This window comes from Camelus ferus, chromosome 26 (assembly GCF_009834535.1).
Source record: "Camelus ferus isolate YT-003-E chromosome 26, BCGSAC_Cfer_1.0, whole genome shotgun sequence".
NCBI lineage: Eukaryota > Metazoa > Chordata > Mammalia > Artiodactyla > Camelidae > Camelus > Camelus ferus.
Genome location: NC_045721.1, coordinates 9,369,216 through 9,384,056, shown reverse-complemented (window position 1 = coordinate 9,384,056; position 14,841 = coordinate 9,369,216). Strand labels below are relative to the sequence as shown.

Sequence of the window (14,841 nt, the reverse complement as noted above, 5' to 3'; positions counted from 1 at the left end):
GAATTTCAGAGGAAAAATTTCTTTCAGTTTCCCATTTTTAATGCCTAACCTAATGCCCTACTACTTACAATTTTTCCGCCTGACCTAGAAAAATAAAGACTAAGAGTGGAATCACGTTATTAGAGCTATACACGCCTCTGGATTAGGTTCAATCGTTAGAAGTTTAGTAGCAGTACTGGCCCACACTACTCCTTTCACTTTGAACTTGAGGGGATCAGAAAACGCCACCCCAAAATGGGCTACTTTGGCATAAGGATTATTTTGAGCTGAAGACAATAAAGCAGCAGCAGACACAGGAGGATCTCTTCTCTCCCCCTCTCTGCCTAAACGCTAACCTTAAACTTCCCTTTGTGAAGATGTCTCCCACCCTTTTCCTGCACCAGGAGAACAACCCTTATCATTGAGATGGAAAGGCAGAACAGAGACGAATCTGCACAAAAAGAATCTTATTAAAATAACTCTAAACTTCCATTAGTTTCCTCCCATATACCCACCTTCCCACAATTTACTGCTCCTAGAAACCCAAACTCCCTTTCCTTTGTCTAGCCTCTTTTCCACAATGTAAAACCCTTTGTTAAATTGGTATTAAGCTCCCAGGCCTGACTGCTTCTTGTTTTTGTTTTGTTTTCACTTCTTTTCTGTGACACTCCTGTGTGCACATGAAATAAACCTTTTCCCTGTTAATCTGTCCATTGTTAATTTAATTCGCAGGCTTCAGTCACTAAACATAAAAGGGTACAGGAAAAGTTTTTCCTTCTCTACAGCATATAGGGCAAAGTTCTCTCATACATGAGCTTAACAGTTTAAAGTGATACACTCTATCAGAGAAAAGTGAACTCTCAAGTACACCAACACATGTCACTCATCTTGAAAATACCTGTCTCCTCGGAAGTGGTCTATTCCACTGTGTCACAGAAGTTAAAAAAAAAAAAAAGCATCCAGAAAAAGGAAAACTGAGGCAGAGTCAGATAATCAAGGCAAGCAACCACACCATACAGACACCCTTGGAAGGCATTTACTTCAGAAACATGAAATTATGAAATCAGGAAATGAATAACTCTAGGACCAAACTCATCATTATCTGAGTCCCACAACTGTGCAGGGTTCACCAGAGTCATTCTAATGCCTCCGCAGGGTTAACCTTCACACAATTCCTGCTCCTCACAAAGCCCACAGCATTGTGTCCAGTTCATGTACATCAGAATGAGAATGGGGCTCTTTGAAAATATACCTGCTGAGGGGGGAAGGTATAGCTCAGTGGTATAGCACATACTTAGCATGCTCGAAGTTCTGGGTTCAATCCCCAGTACCTCCATTAACAAATATATAAATAGCACAGGGAACTATATTCAATTTCTTGTAATTAAGCTGTAATGAAAAAGAATCTGAAAAAAAAAATATATGTACATATGTGTATAACTGAATCGTTTTACTGTACACTGAAATTGTAAATCAACTAAATTTCAATAAAAAAATAAGAATTAAAAAAAATTTTAAATAAATAAATATATAAATAAATAAATAAACCTAATTATCTTCCCCCCTCTCACATATATGTACCTGCTGGGGCTTTCTTCCAAATCTACTAAATCAAGAGCTCTGGGTGGAGACACATATGGTAGACCCTAAACCAAGTGTTTCTAGAGTAAATGATGTCTGGTTTCTAAGAGGCAGGAATGAGAAGGTTCCTCCCTTGTAGTTGAGAACAATGCTTAACAAGGCTCAGCAAGTCATAAATAAGTCCACACAATTACAACAAAGGCATGGTTTCAGATGGCTGGGCTAACTCCATAGATTCTTCTATGTTTTGTTTACTTTCAATCACATTTTAGCTGAGACTCAATTTGCTCCTTGGTAAATGATGGTCCTGAGCTAGAACAAGGCTTTCTACATTCCTACCTGTGTAAGTCTCATCCTACTGAACAAAATGAAGGCAACGGGCCCATGCAGTGCTTCAAGGAGCTGAAATCAGTCCATTTAAAGAACTGTCCTTTACTTGAAATTATAAGCTTCCTACTTTTTATCAAAAAATTGTTCTTGATAAAAAAATGACAGTGGTATTAGAATTTTTTTAATGGTCATTACTCTAAAAGAATTAAGTCAGCAAGCTTATGTTAGTGCTTCCCATTAAAAAAAACAAACAAACAAAAAAAAACTGTAGTTAGACTGGATTAGTAGATCTCCAAAATCACTTCCAACTCTACCACTGTGTCAGTCTATACTTCCATGGAGGAAGGCTAAAAACAAGATCGTGTCTTTTTTCTTTTTTTATTTGTTAAAAAAACGTTGCACAGAAAATTTAGAAACTAACAGGTAACAACTACAATGTAAGCTCCCTGAGGATAGAGATTTTTATCTGTTTTGTCTGCTCCTGTGACCCCAGCATCTAAAAAAAGTACCTATATACCTGGCATATTAATTAATAAAAAAGCAAGTAATATAAAACAATTAAAACATAATCCCACTCCCTGGAAATATCACTGCCACCAGAAGGCTCTAATTTGAAACTTCTGTGTGAATTCATCTATGGCAACTCAAAAAATTTACTACGCTTTAGAATCAACATATTTAAGAAAAAAAACTGGTTGAAGAGTCAATAGTAAAGACATTTCTACTTGACTTTCCCAAAGGACATCTCTCAATAGTACCTTGACCACAAAACCACCTTTATTGTATCACTCTTCTGCTCAAAACCCTTCCACAGTTCCCTGTGCTTCCAGAAAATACTCTACATTTTTACTACCACCTGTCCATCAGCTTCCATCTCTCATGGGAGACACCCTCTGCTCCGGTCAAATCTGATTACACAACATACCTGCCTCTGTGCCTTTGCCCCTGACCCCCCCCCCCCCCGTCAAAAAGCAATATCCAGTTCAAGTTCACAAAGATACTATCTCCTTCACGAAACCATCCATTGTGCCCAGGCAGAAGTGATAATTACAACTCTTCTCTCCTCTACTACTGTTATTACCTACGGCAATAAATATAGACCACCTAACTCTGGAGTTGACTGTCTATATTTGGTTCCCCTACCAGATTGTAAATTCCTTGAGGGAAGGGACCTTTGTCTTACAAATGTTGGTATCCACCCTTTTCTCTCAGGCAGCCTCAGTCCATTTATTTATTAGCGCTGAGAGAAACGAGGACGAGAACAAATGAAAAGATACACTACAGAACGCCTCAATTTTCCCCATTCCGGCTTGGAAATCACTGCAGATGAGAAGTGTGTTACCGTACCTGCGGATAACCCAGATAGCTAGACCCCTGGAACAAACCTAAACTCATTTCTTATCAATTGGTTCTATCTTCTCTGATATTCACTGCACACTACACTCTTCCTTGCAATTCCAAACTGAAAGCCAGTTTGAGGAGAACCCAAAAGGAATGTCATAAACACATGAAATGGGGGCTTTCCTCCAAGAGATCCACGCTTACTAAAAAATAAAAGTTGCTGCAGCAGAATGAGATGAGTAAGGCCAGACACCCTCTAAGGAAGCAGCACATGCAGACTCTGATGAGCTGTCCTTTGAGCGCTCTAGGAAGTAGTTGATCTCTAAATGTTAACGTATTCAGATTTCTAGCAGGAACCTAAGAATGCAGTTGGTCAGCTCCTTACTGATTCATATCAGTGGAACCAGGCAATGATGCCACAAGCTGATTATGACATACATAGGGAAGGAGGGAAACAGAAAAGTAGGAGTGGGGAACACGAGGGGTTATCAAGTGATCTCACCAGTAGTCCTGGGGGCTTCTCAGTGACACCCTTCCCCCTGCTTTCTGCAGAGACAAACTTTTCCTAAGAGTCTGTCTGGACTAAGGTGTCAAGGTGCAAGTTGATAATTAACAGGGATTTTTTTTCCCTTTCCTCCCTCCCACTTCCGTTTTGAATTTAAAAATTGATCACTGGACACTGGAGTCAGCCCTTTCACAGCTATTCATTTTTAATTTCATTCACATACAGTTTTTGAGCAAAGGCTTTAAGGTAATAAGAGATTGCAAACAGGTGAACTCATTCCTGCCCTTAAGGAGTTTCTAATTTAGTGTAATTTAAACATCAGTCTCCGAAAGAACTTCAAGAATCCAGCCCCCGAAAGAACTTCAAGAATCCAGCCCCAAGCCCAGGTTACTCTTGGATACAGTATTTTAATATTAACAGCACCTTACCCAAGTCTTGTGAAAGAAAACGCCACACCAATAACTTACGAACAAAACCTATTCTTTTTAAATGAAGTTTCTCAATAGCAGGATTTACAGCCCTCTTTTGGGGGGAGTGAGAGGGCTAGTTTTAAAATCCTTCCCAAACGAGACAAAACAAAGTCTGAGAACTCACTTAACAGTAAATCCTAATCAACGTAGACTTTACTCGGTGCTTCTCAACTTTGGCTGCGATTCAGAACCACCCAGAGCCGAGGCTGCGCCCAGGCAGAATTTTTTCAACTCCTCAGGTGATTCCTAAGTGCAGCCAAGGGTGAGAATCACTGCTGTAAGTCATTCTGCCCTTGAAACTGAAGGGAAAGGACCAGGATAAGAGGTCAAGGAAATAGGTTCAATCCTCCCTTCCCCTCTCCCCAGACACTCAGGTCAGCTGCACTTACTCCAGATGCAGTTTTGCTTCATGGACCTGGTGATGAGAACAAGCTTGGAATACAACACCCTTCCACCTTGAGGAGTGAGGATGCAGGAAAGTTACGTTAGATTGAACCACCTCCGGCCAGCGTTACTGCACCTGCGCTGGAACGCAGGCTTAGTTTTGAGGGTCGCAAAAAAGACCCTTTACACTTCTTTCATCTAAACCCGCTGAGTTTCTGACTCCGCTGCGGGTGGGAAAGCGGCAAGCACAGCGCATAGCTGGAGGCCCATCCTCCTAGGGAGGCGGGGGGTGGTGTAAACGGATCGCACTAGGAAAGGTCACAAGCTGTTCCTGAAGAGGGAGGCGGGGAGAAAGCCACGCTGCGGGACGCGGCGCTGCAGGGACCGAGGCGCTGGGAGAAGCGCCGGGAGGGAGCGGGTACTCACGCAAGTGCCTCCCAGCTTGTGGCTCTCCACCACCGCGGCCCTGGCGCCCAGCTCGGCCGCCCGGCGCGCGCTGGCCAGCCCACCAGAGCCGCCCCCGATCACCAGGTAGTCGTAGCAGGCCGCGGCGCCGGCGGTGGGCGGCGGGCACGGCGGCTGCGGCTCCTGCCTGCACGCCATGGCGCGGGAGAGGACGCGGGCGGGCCGGGCCGGAGGCAGTGCGAAGCAGCGGAAGGCGCGCGCCGCCCGCAGCCAGCCGGGCCCCACACTAATGCTCAGGGTCCGAGCCAGCAGGGCCATGCACGCGGAAGTGCGCGCCGAGGGGGTGCGGCCCGGGGGCGGGCCCCGGGGAAGGGGGGGCGCGCGCGGGCGCTGGGCCATCGCAGCCTCACGGTGACTAAGCACCCGGCGGGGGCGGGGGCGGGGTGGCGGTGGGACTGCCCGCCCGCTGCTCGGCGGGATGGAGGTGGGTGGGCGCGGAGGAGCGGGGTCACCTCACCCCCTCCCACTGCGCACGAGCCAGCCCGCCTTGCCCCAAGTCCCAGCGGGGATATCTCTGCCTCCGTCTTCACCCCTGCACCTGCGTCCCTGCACCCGCGTGGCATCAGCCGGATGTAAGTTTCTGAAGGCCAGTGGGGCGAGGAAGGATGAACGCCCTCTTTTGTTCCCCTAGCCTTTTGTGAGCTGTCGCCTTGGGAGTTGCCAGCGGTGCCGACTTGTTGAGAAAGGGAGATTTGTCCACCATCATTTTGACGGTTATGTTTCTCAAGCTTTGATCCTCAGACCACCTGATCCCTAACCCAGATCTACTAAATCCGAACCTCTGGGGCAGGACCCAGCAATCCATATCTTGAACACCACCCCCCGCAGCTTTCAGGTGATTCGTAAGCACATTTCGTTTGAGAGATTTTGGAAGAAATGTTTGTGATCCACAGACGAAGCATGAAGACGGCCTAGAGGTGGAAACACAAACATTTTACTCCCAAGCTGTAGAGACTGGGGTGTTTTAGAATATCTGGGCAACAAAGTAGTTAAGTTAATTTGCATGGCCGCGCCCCTCACCCACAAAGTTGAGAGCATTGTGGGCAGAGGAATAAAAGTTTGGGTCACAGAGAAAGTAGGCCCAGTATGCTGAACGGGAGTGGGAACCAACCACACTCCAATTAGAATGGTATCCAGTTTTTTTAAGTTTTTTTTTTTTCCTGATGAAAAATAGCAAGAAAGAAGGGAAAGTTCCTCCCTTCACTAGGCTGCCACGTAATGTAGACTAAACAACAGAGTTAGACAAATCACCGTTTACAATTATCCTAGTGATCCCTGCATCCTTAAACATCAGTAAATGTTAAAACCACTGGCTGAAAGTTTGAAATGGAAAAGGTTATTTACACAGTCAGAATATGTCCCCACAGATTGCTTATTGATCACAACGGGAAAAATGGTGAACTTAACAGTGGGCCACATACCACCTTATATCCAAGTGACCAAAGCTGAATAGTGCCAGTAATGACACAGCTGTCATTGTGTGCCTGGTGATGTGATGCAGTTAAGAAGTACACGGCTTCTTCTATTACTAATGTCATATTCCTACTAAAAATTCACAACCGGAATCTAATCATAAGGTAACACTCAGAAAAGGCCACATTGAGAGAAATGTTACAAATAACTAGCCTGTACTCTTTAAAGGCTATCTATGTCTTGAAAACAAAGCAAGGCTCAGGAACTATTCCAGGCTAAAGAAAATTGAAGGATTATGAGGACAAAGGGCAAGGCTTGATGCTGAATGGGATTCTGGATTGGGGAAATTTTCCTATAAAGGATGACTGGGGAAATTTGAATAGGTCCTGTACAAAATATAATGGTACTATATGGAAGTTAAAGTTACTGAGTTCGGGAATTGTACTGTGGTAAATTAAGTCAGAGAATATCCTTGTTTTTAAGAAATACAAGTATTTAGGAATAGAGTCTGAGTCAGAGAAACTTGGTTTCATATCCCACCACAGGCACTGCCATAATCACTTAATCCCTCTGAGAGTCAGTTTCTTTATGCATCAAGTAGGAAGGCTGACAAAAAGGAAAGAGATAATGCAAAAAAAGAGAATAACTTTGAGTGGAGGGAACGAGATAGCAGTAACTGGAGGTAGTAAGCAGAGCAGTGCTGATTGGCTGGACTGTAGGCAGCATGAAGAGGGTCATGGGAGATGGGTGGGAGTCCTGAAAAGCCTTGCTAGTAACCAGGCTAAGATGTTTAGATATTACTCCACAGGCATAAGGAGTCGCTGGAGATATCTCAGAGATGACTTTCCCTGGAAATGGTGAAACTGGCAGTGCAGGAGACAAAGGTAATAGATGGCAGCATTGAGAACATACAGGAAGGAACAGATTGGACAGACATAAGGAAGTGAAATTGACAGATTGGGGGAGGGTACGAGAGTCAAAGGTGACAAATCTTGAACCAGGAAATATGGGAAAAAATGATGCCATCAAACATAAAGAAGATGGAAAGAGGTAAAGGTCTATCTCTCTGCTAGTTTTAACGGAGTAAAAAACCTTTCATACGTTGATTGAAAGAACTTGCAATATGTTGAAACCAAACATTCACAAGGTATTATTTAAGACTAAAATATTTTATGTTCATGGAAGTATTGTTTGTTTTTTTTCTGACATAGGTGGGAAGGGGAGTGGGTAACTATATCCCCAGCACTTGAAGACTTAGACTGTATCTAAGCTTTCTCTTCAAAGAAATGTCAGTTGAAGTAAAAATTTAGTCATAGTTAATATGAGGTAGCTTCAGGATGATATTAAATGCTGTGAATGAAAATAAACTTAAGTTATCATTCAGCTGTGGACATTATAAACTAGCATAATTTATTAGGAACAGTAGAGTCCCAAGCAATTATTTTACATTTTAATAACTTCATCATTCAATTTTTCTTTTGAACACTAGACAAACTTAGGTGATTTCCACAAAAACACTGAAATATTTGTCAAAATAAGCCAGTCGCTAATATGTATTGAACTAAGCACTGTGCTTAAGAGCTTTATCAGGCACAATGCTAAGAACTTTCCATTATCCCCTCCTCAACCCAAGAAATAAATACTGTTATCTCCATTTTATAAATGAAGAGACTGAGGCTCAAAAAGAATAAATAACTTATGTAAGATTACACAGCTGATGAATGGCAGAGCTGGGATTCAAATCCTCAAGGCCTGACTCTTAACCATTACTGCAAAGAAACCATCATAGATATATTGTCCTATGGTGAAAATACAAGATCCAGGATTTTTTTTAATGATTTTTTTTGTAGGAGAAAATGTTGAATACCACTTTTTATTTCATTAAAAAAAAAAAACAACTGTAGCTTCTCTCTCCTTCTGCATTTGTTCTAAAGTATAATTTGTAGGAAATGTATTCATGACTCAGAAGTGACTCATTTATATCACAACTCTGTTCATTTGAGGTTACAGGTCAAGAGCCATTATGTTTTAAGGACAGTGGAAATGGTACATCTATAAACCATCTGAGAAGTCCGTACAGGAAATAGTGATACACAAAGAAGCTTGCACATCCTGGTGGCTCAATGAAATGTACTCCTCATGATGCAGATATGAAAATAATTGCAGTCATTTATAAGAAGGATAAAAATAATATGAGGAAAGGCATAAATTACTCAATTACACAATTCTGTTGTTTAATATTGAGGCAATAAATAAACACTGAAGAGACAGAGAGCAATAATAGTGGAATGTGAGATTAATAAAAAGCAAATTTTACAGTAAGAGGAAGGAATCTTTCCAAAGGAAATACTTGGTCAGCTTTGTTGGAAAATGGGACACTACCTCAGAAGACACCTCTAGAGGGAAATCACACACACTGATAAGCTTTTTCACCCCTTTGATCTCTAATTGTCTTACTGATGTATTTTGAAACAAGATGGGTAGGGTGGGGTGGGGGGGAGATCATAAAAAGCTTTAGGAGTAACACCAATATACATATTCTGATTCTAAGTATGTGTTATTATTTCTGTAACTACTTTTTTTTATGCTGCACATTTCATCCCATGACTCATTTATTTTGTAACTGGAAGTTTATACCTATAAATCTCCCTTACCTATTTTGAGGAAGCTCCATATTCTTTTCCTAGCAGCTTTTTTCTTTTCTTTTTTTAAAATTAGCTTTATTTTTTATTGTATTTAATTATTTTATTTTGGCAGGGGGGAGGTAATTAGGTTTATTTTTAGAGGCAGTATTGGGGATTGAACCCAGGACCTCATGCATGCTAGGCCTGTGCTCTACAACTTGAGCTAAACCTCTCCCATACCTAGCAGCTTTTTTCATAATAGCCAATACTGGAAACAATGCAGATGTCCTTCACATCAAGGAATAGTATCCAGCAATAAAAAGGAATAAGTAGTGATACACATAACAACTTATATGAGTCCCAAGGGAATTATACTAAGTAAAAAATGCCAATCTCAAAAGCCAGCATTAAAGGGGAGAGGGTATAGCTCAAGTGGTAGAGCACATGTCTTCCATGCCTGAGGCCCTGGGTTCAATCCCCAGTACCGCCAATGAAAAAGTCAGATAAATAAATAAATCTAATTGCCTCCTCCCTGCAAAAAAAATTTTTTAAAAAGCCAATATTAAAAATTTTAATATGTCTCTGTCTTTTGACAACGCTTATATTGGAACTCAAGGAATGTTACAGCTAAGATGTGTGCATTTCATTGTAATAACTGCTGTGTGATTCTACTTACATAATATTCTGGAAATGACAAATTTAAAGAGATGGACAACAGATAAGTGGCTGCCTGGGATTTGGTGGTGGTGAAGGATAGAAAGTGAGGTGACTGTAGCTATAAAAGGGTAGCCACAGAGATTCTTGTGATGGGACTATTCTTTCTGTATCTTGACTCATAGGCACATGAATTAATACACGTGATAATACTGCATACAAATAAATACACAAATGCATGTATGTAAACCTGGTAAAATCCGAATAAGGTTGGTAGATTATGTCAATATAAAGTTCCTGTATATGATACTGTACCATGGTTATTCATGAATTTGCCTTGGGGTAAATTGGGTAAATGATGCATGTGATCTCTCTGTATTATTTCTTATAACTATGTTAACGTATAATTATCTCAAAATAAAAAGTTTAAAAAATTATGATGCGTGTACAAAGCCTAATCCAAACAGTATATTTTGTATAATTCCATTTACAGAAGTTCCAGAAGGGGCAAAGCTTATCTGTGGCAGAAAAAAACCAAAACAAACAAACAAAATACAACAACGGTTACTTTCTGGGCAAAATTTTTTATCTTATTAGAGTTGCACTGGTATATACTGTTAAGAAACAAGGCAAAATGCCCAAAGTGGGGTTGCTTATGCTAAGCCCCACATCACCAAATGGAGAATTAACTTAATTAGTTTTGGCTCTTCCAGAAATGGAATCGCCTGATCAGCAAGTTAGGTAACCTGCTTGTTGGACCCCTGCCATCCCCTAAAGGAAAATAACCTTGCAATAACCAACCTGTTTTGTTTGCCTGGAATAACTTCCTTGTCCCACTCCCTTCTGGCTAGAAGAGTCTTTCATTTTGTACAGCTCCTCAGAGCTCCTTTCTATCTGCTAAATTGCATGCTGATTGGAATCGATTTTTGCTCAAATAAAATCTTAAAAATTTTTAACACGCCTCAGTTTATCTTTAACAATGCTTATATTGGAACTTAAGGATTGGTAAAGATGTATACATTTCATTGTAACTAATGACATGTATGCCAAAGTATATATAATCTATGAAGTATCTATATGTATATGATATAGTTGATACGCATACTGAAATACTGAAGTGTACTAAAGTCTCCCACTGTGAAATGCATCAAAATAAGATAGATTGACGAATGGATAGACTGATAGATATGTGATAACATGTATAATAAAATGTGGTGGGTATATGGATAGTCACTGTAAAAATTTTTTTAAACTTTTTTGTCTGAAAATTTTCATAAGATATTGAAAAAAATTAACTAGTTGATTTTTTTAAATGCAAAACTTCCAAATGTTAGGTCCCCAAAGCAGTTTGGATACACTTAATATGTACAATTCAGGCTACATTTTAGTGGACATTTGTCCATCTCAACCAAATATGATTATATGCAATTTTAAAATGTGTTGACAATACTACTTTTTTAAATACATAAATAGAACAAGTAGGACCACTTGTTCTAAGTGAAATAAAAAAAATGTGAAATTTGTGTATTAAGAATGTTAATAAAGAATAGGAATACTACTCAGTGATAAGAAAAAGAATAAAATAATGCCATTTGCAGCAACATGGATGGACCTGGAGATCATCTTTGTAAGTGAAGTAAGCCAGAAAGAGAAAGAAAATACCATAAGATATCACTCATATGTGGAATCTAAAAAAGAAAAGAAAAGAAAAAAGGACATTAATGAATTCATCTGCAAAACAGAAAGAGACTCACAGACTCACTCATCTACAAAACAGAAACAATTTTATAGTTACCAGGGGAAAGGGGGTGGGAAGTGATAAAGTTGGGCGTTTGAGAATTGCAAAGGTTAACTACTATATATAAAAATAGAGAAAAACCAAATTTCTTCTGTATAGCACAGGGAACTATATTCAACGTCTTGTAATAACACTTAATGAATAAGAATATGAAAATGAATATATGTATATATATGCATGACTGGGACATTATGCTGTACACCAGAAATTGACATGTTACTGAACTATACTTCAAAAAAAAAAAAAAGAATGTTAATAGACAATGGCTTAACATAAACTATCAAGATTTAAAAATCCCTTCCTCAAATTGGACAGCTGCATGTAAATCAATGAAGTTAGAATACTCCCTCACACCATACACAAAAATAAACTCAAAATGGCTTAAAGACATACATATCATACAAGACACTATAAACCTCTTAGAAGAAAACATAGGCAAAACATTATGTGACATGAATCTCAGCAATGTTCTAGGGCAGTCTACCCAAGCAATAGAAATAAAAGCAAAAATAAATAAATGGGACCCAATTAAATTTATAAGCTTTTGCACAGCAAAGGAAACCATAAGCAAAATAAAAAGACAGAATGGGAGAAAATATTTGCAGAAGATGAGGCTGACAAGGGCATAATCTCCAGACTATATAAAAAGCTCATACAACTTAAGAAGAAAAAAACAAACCCAATCCAAAAACGGGCAGAAGACCTAAACAAGCAATTCTCCAATGAAGAGAGAGAAATGGCCAATAGTCACATGAAAAAATGCTCAATGTCACTATCAGAGAAATTCAAATCAAAAGTATATCAAGGTTATCATCTCACACCGGTCAGAATGGCTATCATTAAAATTCCACCAACGATAAATGCTGGAGAGGGTGTGGAGAAAAGGGAACCCTCCTACACTGCTTGCTGGTGGGAATGTAGTCTGGTGCAGCTGTTACGGAAATCAGTAGGGGATTCCTCAAAAAACTTAAAATAGACTTATCATATGATCCATTAATCCCACTCCTGGGCATATATCCAGAGGGAACCTTAATTCAAAAAGACACATGCACCCCAATGTTCATAACAGTACTATTTACAACATGGATGAACCTGGAGAATCATTCTAAGTGAAGTAAGCCAGAAAGAGAAAGAAAAATACCATATGATATCACTTATATGTGGAACCTAAAAAAAAAAAAAAAAAAGACGAACTTATTTACAAAACAGAAACAGACTCATAGACACAGAAAACAAACTTATGGTTACCAGTAGGGGAAGAGGGTGGGAAGAGATAAATTGGGAGTTTGAGATTTGCAGATACTAACTAATATATATAAAACAGATAAACAACAAGTTTATACTGTAGAGCACAGAGAACCATATTCAATATCTTGCAGTAACTTATGGTGAAAAAGAATATGAAAATGAATATATGTATGTTCCTATATAACTGAAGTATTATGCTGTACACTAGAAATTGACACATTGTTAACTGATTACACTTCAATAAATATATATATATATATCCTTCAATAAATATAAAACAATAAATATAAAATCTCTTCTTCTTATACCATACTCAAGGGTGTTCATAAGATTTTATTGTCAGAACCGAGACACCTATAACCCATAGCTTAATTATGATCACTAAGAACTGTGACCTTACATCAATCAACATGACTTTACTATTTGTTCCCGAAAATTCTTGCCCACAAAGATAGGCTGTAAATCAGTACATAACTTCATTGCTAGGTTTGGAAACTTCCTGAAAATCCATTTATCTGAATAGGTTGCTCATCTGGGTAAAAATCTTCCCTCTCAGGCACTGGGAAGTTGAACTGATCACTCAACTGGGCAAACCCCCTTTTTTAATCAAAAAAGAATAACATCTATTAAAACATAAACAACAAGGTCCTACTGTAGAGCCCAGGGAACTATATTCAATGTTTTTTAATAATCTATAATGAAAAAGAATATGAAAAGGAACATATATATGTATAACTGAATCACTATGCTGTAAATTGGAAACTAACACATTGTAAATCAACTACACTTCAATTAAAAAACAAAGAGCCACATCTGCCTTCAAGTCCCTCATCTTGCTGTGTCCACCAGCTCTAAACTATTATACCATGCACTATGTCCAGTCCCAGTAAGATCCTCACACTGAGAAGGCCACCTTAAACTACTCCAACCTAGAGTCTAAAAACCTTAGAAAAATCACTCTTGGCTTTCCCTCTGAGACACTGCAAAGATTATGTCACAAGAGTGTTCTCCCTTAATGCAGTGAAAAACTTGGTTTTACTCCAATAGTTTATTCTAGTGGTCTTCTGCGGGGGTGGGGTGGAGTTAGAAATAAATCATTGCAGGGGAGAGACTTCACATTCAATAAAATTTGGGGAACATGTTAAGACCTCAAGCAGATCTGGAGTACCTGGGAGCCTCCACTTTATTGTCCCAACAGAAATTCATTGGTGCCATCAAGAGACTATATTAGGAATAAAGAAAGAGGAAGAAAAATACCTAAAGGAGGAAATTATACCAAAATGAAGATGGTAACAGCTATAGAACTTCCTTTCTTTCCTGTCTTCATACAGTCAACAAGTAAGAACCTCTGAATGAGTCAACAGTTAATTACGATATTTCATGTTATAATTTATATTGCTTCACCTCGATTGATTTTGAGATTGTGTCCTCATATTTTGCACCTTCACGTCCTAGTTAAAGTTCTTAGCCTATATACAAAGCCAAGCCCTCCGTGGTCCGAGCTCCAACCTACCTCTAGGCACCTCCATTCAAACTTGAAACTGCAAAATTTTAACTGCTGGTAATTCCTCTACAGTTTCCTAAACTTGAAATCTTCCTCTTGTCCCCTTCCCCAATTCCTAATCTTTACAACACAATTTAGGCATGATTTCTTCCAGGAAAGCCTTCAAACCTTCGCTGGGGATAGGGTTCCAGAGTCCCCCGTGCGTATCCATATCGCTGCACTGGGGCACTATATTTATCCATTTACAAGACTCTCATTCCCATTAAACTGAGTTTCCAGAGGAAAAATTCAGTAACTTACACATATTTGAGTCTCCACGAGTTCTATAGTACCAGGCAAACTGTGGAGCTTAATAAATGTGAGCTGAACTGAAGGGTGAGGTGGGACGATTGGTGGATGAGTCAGAAACGAAATTTTAAAGCCTGAAATCTTGTGAGTTGCTTGAATCTCTGTAGTTTAACTGCGTTGCAGGTTGGCAGAAGCGCCATAGAGGTGAGTCACGGGATGGCAATGAGGTCACAGAACTGTGAGGCCTAGTAAAGTCA

At 39.7% G+C, this 14,841-nt stretch overlaps 1 protein-coding gene across 2 annotated transcripts in view; it reads right to left on the bottom strand.

The window, feature by feature from the left end:
* GSR (glutathione-disulfide reductase) overlaps positions 1–5,381 on the bottom strand; it is a 43,320-nt gene extending 37,939 nt beyond the window's left edge. Inside the window, exon 1 of one of the 2 annotated variants that reach the window (XM_032468786.1) lies at positions 5,017–5,381. In XM_032468786.1, the coding sequence (XP_032324677.1) occupies positions 5,017–5,313 (297 nt within the window). In that variant the 5' untranslated portion in view covers positions 5,314–5,381. Of the gene's footprint in view, positions 1–3,733; positions 3,753–5,016 lie in introns of those variants that run through there. The other variant, XM_014567643.2, reaches the window with a different exon arrangement.
* Between the last annotated feature and the right edge of the window lie 9,460 nt (positions 5,382–14,841).